The sequence below is a fragment of the Phyllobates terribilis genome, unplaced genomic scaffold, assembly GCF_046119375.1.
Source record: "Phyllobates terribilis strain yellow unplaced genomic scaffold, ASM4611937v1 Scaffold_1__5_contigs__length_1240528914, whole genome shotgun sequence".
In the NCBI taxonomy this organism is placed as follows: domain Eukaryota; kingdom Metazoa; phylum Chordata; class Amphibia; order Anura; family Dendrobatidae; genus Phyllobates; species Phyllobates terribilis.
This window is the reverse complement of record NW_027362761.1, coordinates 579,807,379-579,820,635: the sequence shown is the minus strand read 5'-3', so window position 1 is coordinate 579,820,635 and position 13,257 is coordinate 579,807,379. Positions and strand designations below refer to the sequence as shown.

General features: G+C 36.5%; 1 protein-coding gene across 1 annotated transcript in view; it reads right to left on the bottom strand.

Annotated features, from left to right (window-relative positions):
• LOC141271358 (class I histocompatibility antigen, F10 alpha chain-like) overlaps positions 1-9,585 on the bottom strand; it is a 61,774-nt gene extending 52,189 nt beyond the window's left edge. Inside the window, exon 1 of the mRNA XM_073681466.1 lies at positions 9,289-9,585. Within this exon, the coding sequence (XP_073537567.1) occupies positions 9,289-9,562 (274 nt within the window). The 5' untranslated portion in view covers positions 9,563-9,585. The remainder of the gene's footprint in view (positions 1-9,288) is intronic.
• Positions 9,586-13,257: the final 3,672 nt, after the last annotated feature.

Sequence of the window (13,257 nt, the reverse complement as noted above, 5' to 3'; positions counted from 1 at the left end):
ATACCGTGTAGTGTGGATATAGTGTATACAGTGTAGTGTGGATATAGTGTATACAGTGTAGTGTGGATATAGTGTATACAGTGTAGTGTGGATATTGTGTATACAGTGTAGTGTGGATATAGTGTATACAGTGTAGTGTGTATATAGTGTATACAGTGTAGTGTGGATATAGTGTATACATTGTAGTGTGTATATAGTGTATACAGTGTAGTGTGGATATAGTGTATACCGTGTAGTGTGGATATAGTGTATACAGTGTAGTGTGGATATAGTGTATACAGTGTAGTGTGGATATAGTGTATACAGTGTAGTGTGGATATTGTGTATACAGTGTAGTGTGGATATAGTGTATACAGTGTAGTGTGTATATAGTGTATACAGTGTAGTGTGGATATTGTGTATACAGTGTAGTGTGGATATAGTGTATACAGTGTAGTGTGTATATAGTGTATACAGTGTAGTGTGGATATTGTATATACCGTGTAGTGTGTATGCAGTGTAGTGTGGATATAGTGTATACAGTGTAGTGTGGATATAGTGTATACAGTGTAGTGTGGATATTGTGTATACAGTGTAGTGTGGATATAGTGTAGTGTGGATATAGTGTATACAGTGTAGTGTGTATATAGTGTATACAGTGTAGTGTGGATATTGTGTATACAGTATAGTGTGTATATTGTGTATACCGTGTAGTGTGTATATAGTGTATACAGTGTAGTGTTTATATAGTGTATACAGTGTAGTGTGGATATAGTGTATACAGTGTAGTGTGTATATAGTGTATACAGTGTAGTGTTTATATAGTGTATACAGTGTAGTGTGGATATAGTGTATACAGTGTAGTGTGGATATAGTGTATACAGTGTAGTGTGGATATAGTGTATACAGTGTAGTGTGGATATAGTGTATACAGTGTAGTGTGGATATTGTGTATACAGTGTAGTGTGGATATTGTATATACCGTGTAGTGTGTATGCAGTGTAGTGTGGATATAGTGTATACAGTGTAGTGTGGATATAGTGTATACAGTGTAGTGTGGATATTGTGTATACAGTGTAGTGTGGATATAGTGTAGTGTGGATATAGTGTATACAGTGTAGTGTGTATATAGTGTATACAGTGTAGTGTGGATATTGTGTATACAGTATAGTGTGTATATTGTGTATACCGTGTAGTGTGTATATAGTGTATACAGTGTAGTGTTTATATAGTGTATACAGTGTAGTGTGGATATAGTGTATACAGTGTAGTGTGTATATAGTGTATACAGTGTAGTGTTTATATAGTGTATACAGTGTAGTGTGGATATAGTGTATACAGTGTAGTGTGTATATAGTGTATACAGTGTAGTGTGGATATAGTGTATACAGTGTAGTGTGGATATTGTGTATACAGTGTAGTGTGGATATTGTATATACCGTGTAGTGTGGATATAGTGTATACAGTGTAGTGTGGATATAGTGTAGTGTGGATATAGTGTATACAGTGTAGTGTGTATATAGTGTATACAGTGCAGTGTGTATATTTTGTATACAGTGCAGTGTGTATATTGTGTATACAGTGTAGTGTGGATATAGTGTATACAGTGTAGTGTGTATATTGTGTATACAGTGTAGTGTGGATATAGTGTATACAGTGTAGTGTGGATATAGTGTATACAGTGTAGTGTGGATATAGTGTATACAGTGTAGTGTGTATTGTGTCTACAGTATAGTGTGTATATAGTGTATACAGTGTAGTGTGGATATAGTGTATACCGTGTAGTGTGTATATTGTGTATACAGTGTAGTGTGGATATAGTGTATACAGTGTAGTGTGGATATAGTGTATACAGTGTAGTGTGTATATTAATGTATACAGTGTAGTGTGGATATAGTGTATGCAGTGTAGTGTGTATACAGTGTAGTGTGTATACAGTGTAGTGTGTATATAGTGTATACAGTGTAGTGTGTATACAGTGTAGTGTGGATATAGTGTATACAGTGTAGTGTGTATATAGTGTATACAGTGTAGTGTGTATATTGTGTATACAGTGTAGTGTGGATATAGTGTATACTGTGTAATGTGGATATAGTGTATACAGTATAGTGTGGATATAGTGTATACAGTGTAGTGTAGATATAGTGTATACAGTGTAGTGTGGATATAGTGTATACAGTGTAGTGTGTATATTGTGTATACAGTGTAGTGTGGATATAGTGTATACAGTGTAATGTGGATATAGTGTATACAGTGTAGTGTGTATATTGTGTATACAGTGTAGTGTGTATACAGTGTAGTGTGTATATTGTGTATATAGCGTAGTGTGTATATAGTGTATACAGTGTAGTGTGTATATTGTGTATACAGTGTAGTGTGGATATAGTGTATACAGTGTAGTGTGGATATTGTGTATACAGTGTAGTGTGGATATAGTGTATACAGTGTAGTGTGTATATTGTGTATATAGCGTAGTGTGCATATAGTGTATACAGTGTAGTGTGTATATTGTGTATACAGTGTAGTGTGTATATAGTGTATACCGTGTAGTGTGTATATTGTGTATACAGTGTAGTGTGGATATAGTGTAGTGTGTATATAGTGTATACAGTGTAGTGTGGATATAGTGTATACAGTGTAGTGTGGATATAGTGTATACAGTGTAGTGTGGATATTGTGTATACAGTGTAGTGTGGATATAGTGTATACCGTGTAGTGTGGATATAGTGTATACCGTGTAGTGTGGATATAGTGTATACAGTGTAGTGTGGATATAGTGTATACAGTGTAGTGTGGATATAGTGTATACAGTGTAGTGTGTATATAGTGTATACAGTATAGTGTGTATATTGTGTATACCGTGTAGTGTGGATATAGTGTATACCGTGTAGTGTGGATATAGTGTATACAGTGTAGTGTATATATAGTGTATACAGTGTAGTGTATATATAGTGTATACAGTGTAGTGTGTATATATAGTGTATACAGTGTAGTGTGGATATAGTGTATACCGTGTAGTGTGTATATTGTGTATACCGTGTAGTGTGGATATAGTGTATACAGTGTAGTGTATATATAGTGTATACAGTATAGTGTGTATATTGTGTATACCGTGTAGTGTGTATATATAGTGTATACAGTGTAGTGTGGATATAGTGTATACAGTATAGTGTGTATATTGTGTATACCGTGTAGTGTGGATATAGTGTATACAGTGTAGTGTATATATAGTGTATACAGTATAGTGTGTATATTGTGTATACCGTGTAGTGTGTATATTGTGTATACAGTGTAGTGTGGATATAGTGTATACAGTGTAGTGTGTATATAGTGTATACCGTGTAGTGTGTATATTGTGTATACCGTGTAGTGTGGATATAGTGTATACAGTGTAGTGTGGATATAGTGTATACAGTGTAGTGTGCATATAGTGTATACAGTGTAGTGTGGATATTGTGTCTACAGTGTAGTGTGGATATAGTGTATACCGTGTAGTGTGGATATAGTGTATACAGTGTAGTGTGGATATAGTGTATACAGTGTAGTGTGTATACAGTGTAGTGTGTATATTGTGTATACAGTGTAGTGTGTATATAGTGTATACAGTGTAGTGTGTATATTGTGTATACAGTGTAGTGTGGATATAGTGTATACAGTGTAGTGTGGATATAGTGTATACAGTGTAGTGTGTATACAGTGTAGTGTGTATATTGTGTATACAGTGTAGTGTGGATATAGTGTATACAGTGTAGTGTGTATACAGTGTAGTGTGTATATTGTGTATACAGTGTAGTGTGGATATAGTGTATACAGTGTAGTGTGTATACAGTGTAGTGTGTATATTGTGTATACAGTATAGTGTGTATATAGTGTATACAGTGTAGTGTGGATATAGTGTATACAGTGTAGTGTGTATATAGTGTATACAGTGTAGTGTGGATATTGTGTCTACAGTGTAGTGTGGATATAGTGTATACCGTGTAGTGTGGATATAGTGTATACAGTGTAGTGTATATATAGTGTATACAGTGTAGTGTGGATATAGTGTATACCGTGTAGTGTGTATATTGTGTATACCGTGTAGTGTGGATATAGTGTATACCGTGTAGTGTGGATATAGTGTATACAGTGTAGTGTATATATAGTGTATACAGTGTAGTGTGGATATAGTGTATACAGTGTAGTGTGGATATAGTGTATACCGTGTAGTGTGTATATAGTGTATACCGTGTAGTGTGGATATAGTGTATACAGTGTAGTGTGTATATAGTGTATACAGTATAGTGTGTATATAGTGTATACAGTGTAGTGTATATATAGTGTATACAGTGTAGTGTGGATATAGTGTATACCGTGTAGTGTGTATATAGTGTATACAGTGTAGTGTGTATATTGTGTATACCGTGTAGTGTGGATATAGTGTATACAGTGTAGTGTGGATATAGTGTATACAGTGTAGTGTGGATATAGTGTATACAGTATAGTGTGTATATAGTGTATACAGTGTAGTGTATATATAGTGTATACAGTGTAGTGTGGATATAGTGTATACCGTGTAGTGTGTATATAGTGTATACAGTGTAGTGTGTATATTGTGTATACCGTGTAGTGTGGATATAGTGTATACAGTGTAGTGTGGATATAGTGTATACAGTGTAGTGTGGATATAGTGTATACCGTGTAGTGTGTATATAGTGTATACAGTGTAGTGTGTATATTGTGTATACAGTGTAGTGTGGATATAGTGTATACCGTGTAGTGTGTATATAGTGTATACAGTGTAGTGTGTATATTGTGTATACCGTGTAGTGTGGATATAGTGTATACCGTGTAGTGTGGATATAGTGTATACAGTGTAGTGTGGATATAGTGTATACAGTATAGTGTGTATATAGTGTATACAGTGTAGTGTGTATATTGTGTATACAGTGTAGTGTGGATATAGTGTATACAGTATAGTGTGTATATAGTGTATACAGTGTAGTGTGTATATTGTGTATACAGTGTAGTGTGGATATAGTGTATACAGTATAGTGTGTATATAGTGTATACAGTGTAGTGTGTATATTGTGTATACAGTGTAGTGTGTATATAGTGTATACCGTGTAGTGTGTATATTGTGTATACAGTGTAGTGTGTATATTGTGTATACCGTGTAGTGTGGATATAGTGTATACAGTGTAGTGTGGATATAGTGTATACAGTGTAGTGTGGATATAGTGTATACAGTGTAGTGTGTATATTGTGTATACAGTGTAGTGTGGATATAGTGTATACCGTGTAGTGTGGATATAGTGTATACAGTATAGTGTGTATATAGTGTATACAGTGTAGTGTGGATATAGTGTATACAGTGTAGTGTGTATATTGTGTATACAGTGTAGTGTGGATATAGTGTATACCGTGTAGTGTGGATATAGTGTATACCGTGTAGTGTGTATATAGTGTATACCGTGTAGTGTGTATATAGTGTATACAGTGTAGTGTGGATATAGTGTATACCGTGTAGTGTGTATATTGTGTATACCGTGTAGTGTGGATATAGTGTATACCGTGTAGTGTGTATATAGTGTATACAGTGTAGTGTGGATATAGTGTATACAGTGTAGTGTGGATATAGTGTATACAGTGTAGTGTGTATATAGTGTATACAGTATAGTGTGTATATTGTGTATACAGTGTAGTGTGGATATAGTGTATACAGTGTAGTGTGTATATAGTGTATACAGTGTAGTGTGGATATAGTGTATACCGTGTAGTGTGGATATAGTGTATACAGTGTAGTGTGGATATAGTGTATACAGTGTAGTGTGGATATAGTGTATACAGTGTAGTGTGTATATAGTGTATACAGTATAGTGTGTATATTGTGTATACAGTGTAGTGTGTATATATTGTATACAGTGTAGTGTGTATATAGTGTATACAGTGTAGTGTGGATATAGTGTATACCGTGTAGTGTGGATATAGTGTATACAGTGTAGTGTGTATATAGTGTATACCGTGTAGTGTGGATATAGTGTATACCGTGTAGTGTGTATATAGTGTATACAGTGTAGTGTGTATATAGTGTATACAGTGTAGTGTGTATATTGTGTATACAGTGTAGTGTGTATATAGTGTATACCGTGTAGTGTGTATATAGTGTAGTGTGGATATAGTGTATACCGTGTAGTGTGTATATTGTGTATACAGTGTAGTGTGTATATAGTGTATACAGTGTAGTGTGTATATTGTGTATACAGTGTAGTGTGGATATAGTGTATACAGTGTAATGTGGATATAGTGTATACAGTGTAGTGTGTATATTGTGTATACAGTGTAGTGTGTATATTGTGTATACAGTGTAGTGTGTATATAGTGTATACCGTGTAGTGTGTATATAGTGTATACAGTGTAGTGTGGATATAGTGTATACCGTGTAGTGTGTATATTGTGTATACAGTGTAGTGTGGATATAGTGTATACCGTGTAGTGTGTATATTGTGTATACAGTGTAGTGTGGATATAGTGTATACCGTGTAGTGTGGATATAGTGTATACCGTGTAGTGTGGATATAGTGTATACCGTGTAGTGTGTATATTGTGTATACAGTATAGTGTGTATATTGTGTATACCGTGTAGTGTGGATATAGTGTATACCGTGTAGTGTGGATATAGTGTATACCGTGTAGTGTGTATATTGTGTATACAGTATAGTGTGTATATTGTGTATACCGTGTAGTGTGGATATAGTGTATACAGTGTAGTGTGGATATAGTGTATACAGTGTAGTGTGTATATAGTGTATACAGTGTAGTGTGTATATAGTGTATACAGTGTAGTGTGGATATAGTGTATACCGTGTAGTGTGTATATTGTGTATACAGTGTAGTGTGGATATAGTGTATACCGTGTAGTGTGGATATAGTGTATACCGTGTAGTGTGGATATAGTGTATACCGTGTAGTGTGTATATTGTGTATACAGTATAGTGTGTATATTGTGTATACCGTGTAGTGTGGATATAGTGTATACAGTGTAGTGTGGATATAGTGTATACAGTGTAGTGTGTATATAGTGTATACAGTGTAGTGTGTATATAGTGTATACAGTGTAGTGTGTATATAGTGTATACAGTGTAGTGTGTATATTGTGTATACAGTGTAGTGTGTATATTGTGTATACAGTGTAGTGTGTATATAGTGTATACAGTGTAGTGTGGATATAGTGTATACCGTGTAGTGTGGATATAGTGTATACCGTGTAGTGTGTATATTGTGTATACAGTATAGTGTGTATATTGTGTATACCGTGTAGTGTGGATATAGTGTATACAGTGTAGTGTGGATATAGTGTATACAGTGTAGTGTGTATATAGTGTATACAGTGTAGTGTGTATATAGTGTATACAGTGTAGTGTGTATATAGTGTATACAGTGTAGTGTGTATATTGTGTATACAGTGTAGTGTGTATATAGTGTATACAGTGTAGTGTGGATATAGTGTATACAGTGTAGTGTGTATATAGTGTATACAGTGTAGTGTGTATATTGTGTATACAGTGTAGTGTGGATATAGTGTATACAGTGTAGTGTGTATATTGTGTATACAGTGTAGTGTGTATATAGTGTATACAGTGTAGTGTGTATATAGTGTATACAGTGTAGTGTGTATATAGTGTATACAGTGTAGTGTGGATATAGTGTATACAGTGTAGTGTGGATATAGTGTATACAGTGTAGTGTGTATATTGTGTATACAGTGTAGTGTGTATATTGTGTATTCAGTGTAGTGTGTATATTGTGTATACCGTGTAGTGTGTATATAGTGTATACAGTGTAGTGTGGATATAGTGTATACAGTGTAGTGTGGATATAGTGTATACAGTGTAGTGTGGATATAGTGTATACAGTGTAGTGTGTATATAGTGTATACAGTGTAGTGTGGATATAGTGTATACAGTGTAGTGTGGATATTGTGTATACAGTGTAGTGTGGATACAGTGTATACAGTGTAGTGTGTATATTGTGTATATAGCGTAGTGTGGATATAGTGTAGTGTGTATATTGTGTATACAGTGTAGTGTGTATATAGTGTATACAGTGTAGTGTGGATATAGTGTATACCGTGTAGTGTGGATATAGTGTATACCGTGTAGTGTGGATATAGTGTATACCGTGTAGTGTGGATATAGTGTATACCGTGTAGTGTGGATATAGTGTATACAGTGTAATGTGGATACAGTGTATACAGTGTAGTGTGTATATTGTGTATATAGCGTAGTGTGGATATAGTGTAGTGTGTATATTGTGTATACAGTGTAGTGTGTATATTGTGTATACAGTGTAGTGTGGATACAGTGTATACAGTGTAGTGTGTATATTGTGTATACAGTGTAGTGTGTATATTGTGTATACAGTGTAGTGTGTATATTGTGTATATAGCGTAGTGTGGATATAGTGTATACAGTGTAGTGTGTATATAGTGTATACAGTGTAGTGTGTATATTGTGTATATAGCGTAGTGTGTATATTGTGTATACAGTGTAGTGTGTATATTGTGTATACAGTATAGTGTGTATATTGTGTATACAGTGTAGTGTGGATATAGTGTATACAGTGTAGTGTGTATATTGTGTATACAGTGTAGTGTGTATATTGTGTATACAGTGTAGTGTGTATATTGTGTATATAGCGTAGTGTGTATATTGTGTATACAGTGTAGTGTGGATATAGTGTATACAGTGTAGTGTGTATATTGTGTATACAGTGTAGTGTGTATATTGTGTATATAGCGTAGTGTGTATATTGTGTATACAGTGTAGTGTGGATATAGTGTATACAGTGTAGTGTGTATATTGTGTATACAGTGTAGTGTGGATATAGTGTATACAGTGTAGTGTGTATATTGTGTATATAGCGTAGTGTGTATATTGTGTATACAGTGTAGTGTGGATATAGTGTATACAGTGTAGTGTGTATATTGTGTATATAGCGTAGTGTGTATATAGTGTATACAGTGTAGTGTGTATATAGTGTATACAGTGTAGTGTGTATATAGTGTATACAGTGTAGTGTGTATATAGTGTATACAGTGTAGTGTGTATATAGTGTATACAGTGTAGTGTGTATATAGTGTATACAGTGTAGTGTGTATATAGTGTATACAGTGTAGTGTGTATATAGTGTATACAGTGTAGTGTGTATATAGTGTATACAGTGTAGTGTGGATATAGTGTATACAGTGTAGTGTGTATATAGTGTATACAGTGTAGTGTGTATATAGTGTATACAGTGTAGTGTGTGTGTATACAGTATATTTCTCACCTCTGCTCTGGTTGAATCTCTCCATCGCTATCCTCACATTATGTCTGAATACAGCCTCATTCCCTTTAGCTCTCTGTGTATTTTCCTCCCAGTATTCATCCTCCATTTTCTTCATCCACTGGACCTTGGGTCGGTATCTGCTGCTGTCTGAGTTATAATTCACAATCTCCCGATCATCCACATATCCGATTTCGGAGTACTCCGGCAGCCCGGACCCCGGAGCTGAGACCACCATGTAATAATACCGCAGAGAGTGACTGTCTGAGAGAGACATACAGAGTGTTACATGTCACACATACAGGACACTGCAGTCACAGGAGGAGGGGACACAAGTATGTGCAGGATACACATATATACAGGATGCATAGGAATGTACACGATACACGGATGTGCAGGATACACATATATACATGAAGCATAGGAATGTACAGGATACACGGATGTGCAGGATACACATATATACACGATGCATAGGAATGTACACGATACACGGATGTGCAGGATACACATATATACATGATGCATAGGAATGTACAGGATACACGGATGTGCAGGATACACATATATACACGATGCATAGGAATGTACACGATACACGGATGTGCAGGATACACATATATACAGGATGCATAGGAATGTACACGATACACGGATGTGCAGGATACACATATACATGATGCATAGGAATGTACAGGATACATGGATGTGCAGGATACACATATATACATGATGCATAGGAATGCACAGGATACACGGATGTGCAGGATACACATATATACAGGATGCATAGGAATGTACACGATACACGGATGTGCAGGATACACATATATACATGATGCATAGGAATGTACAGAATACACGGATGTGCAGGATACACATATATACACGATGCATAGGAATGTACACGATACACGGATGTGCAGGATACACATATATACACGATGCATAGGAATGCACAGGATACACAGATGTGCAGGATACACATATATACACGATGCATAGGAATGTACAGGATACACGGATGTGCAGGATACACATATATACACGATGCATAGGAATGTACAGGATACACGGATGTGCAGGATACACATATATACACGATGCATAGGAATGTACAGGATACACGGATGTGCAGGATACACATATATACATGATACATAGGAATGCACAGGATACACGGATGTGCAGGATACACATATATACACGATGCATAGGAATGTACACGATACACGGATGTGCAGGATACACATATATACACGATGCATAGGAATGTACAAGATACACGGATGTGCAGGATACACATATATACATGATGCATAGGAATGTACAGGATACACGGATGTGCAGGATACACATATATACAGGATGCATAGGAATATACACGGATGTGCAGGATACACATATATACATGATGCATAGGAATGTACAGGATACACGGATGTGCAGGATACACATATATACACGATGCATAGGAATGTACACGATACACGGATGTGCAGGATACACATATATACACGATGCATAGGAATGTACAGGATACACGGATGTGCAGGATACACATATATACACGATGCATAGGAATGTACAGGATACACGGATGTGCAGGATACACATATATACACGATGCATAGGAATGTACAAGATACACGGATGTGCAGGATACACATATATACATGATGCATAGGAATGTACAGGATACACGGATGTGCAGGATACACATATATACAGGATGCATAGGAATGTACAAGATACACGGATGTGCAGGATACACATATATACACGATGCATAGGAATGTACAAGATACACGGATGTGCAGGATACACATATATACATGATGCATAGGAATGTACAGGATACACGGATGTGCAGGATACACATATATACATGATGCATAGGAATGCACAGGATACACGGATGTGCAGGATACACATATATACACGATGCATAGGAATGTACACGATACACGGATGTGCAGGATACACATATATACATGATGCATAGGAATGCACAGGATACACGGATGTGCAGGATACACATATACACGATGCATAGGAATGTACACGATACACGGATGTGCAGGATACACATATATACATGATGCATAGGAATGTACAGGATACACGGATGTGCAGGATACACATATATACACGATGCATAGGAATGTACACGATACACGGATGTGCAGGATACACATATATACAGGATGCATAGGAATGTACAGATACACGGATGTGCAGGATACACATATATACACGATGCATAGGAATGTACAGGATACACGGATGTGCAGGATACACATATATACATGATGCATAGGAATGTACAGGATACACGGATGTGCAGGATACACATATATACATGAAGCATAGGAATGTACACGATACACGGATGTGCAGGATACACATATATACAGGATGCATAGGAATGTACAGAATACACGGATGTGCAGGATACACATATATACATGAAGCATAGGAATGTACACGATACACGGATGTGCAGGATACACATATATACATGATGCATAGGAATGTACAGGATACACGGATGTGCAGGATACACATATATACATGATGCATAGGAATGTACAGGATACACGGATGTGCAGGATACACATATATACACGATGCATAGGAATGTACAGGATACACGGATGTGCAGGATACACATATATACACGATGCATAGGAATGTACAGGATACACGGATGTGCAGGATACACATATATACATGATGCATAGGAATGTACAGGATACACGGATGTGCAGGATACACATATATACACGATGCATAGGAATGTACACGATACACGGATGTGCAGGATACACATATATACATGATGCATAGGAATGTACAGGATACACGGATGTGCAGGATACACATATATACACGATGCATAGGAATGTACACGATACACGGATGTGCAGGATACACATATATACACGATGCATAGGAATGTACACGATACACGGATGTGCAGGATACACATATATACATGATGCATAGGAATGTACACGGATACACGGATGTGCAGGATACACATATATACACGATGCATAGGAATGTACACGGATACACGGATGTGCAGGATACACATATATACATGATGCATAGGAATGTACAGGATACACGGATGTGCAGGATACACATATATACACGATGCATAGGAATGTACACGATACACGGATGTGTGCCAGGATCACACATATACATGATGCATAGGAATGTACAGGATACACGGATGTGCAGGATACACATATATACACGATGCATAGGAATGTACACGATACACGGATGTGCAGGATACACATATATACACGATGCATAGGAATGTACAGATACACGGATGTGCAGGATACACATATATACACGATGCATAGGAATGTACACGATACACGGATGTGCAGGATACATATATATACACGATGCATAGGAATGTACAGGATACACGGATGTGCAGGATACACATATATACACGATGCATAGGAATGTACACGATACACGGATGTGCAGGATACACATATATACACGATGCATAGGAATGTACAGGATACACGGATGTGCAGGATACACATATATACACGGATGCATAGGAATGTACACGATACACGGATGTGCAGGATACACATATATACATGATGCATAGGAATGTACAGGATACACGGATGTGCAGGATACACATATATACACGATGCATAGGAATGTACACGATACACGGATGTGCAGGATACACATATATACACGATGCATAGGAATGTACACGATACACGGATGTGCAGGATACACATATATACATGATGCATAGGAATGTACAGGATACACGGATGTGCAGGATACACATATATACACGATGCATAGGAATGTACACGATACACGGATGTACATGATGCATAGGAATGTACAGGGATACAGGATGTGCAGGATACACATATATACACGATGCCATAGGAATGTACACGATCAACGATG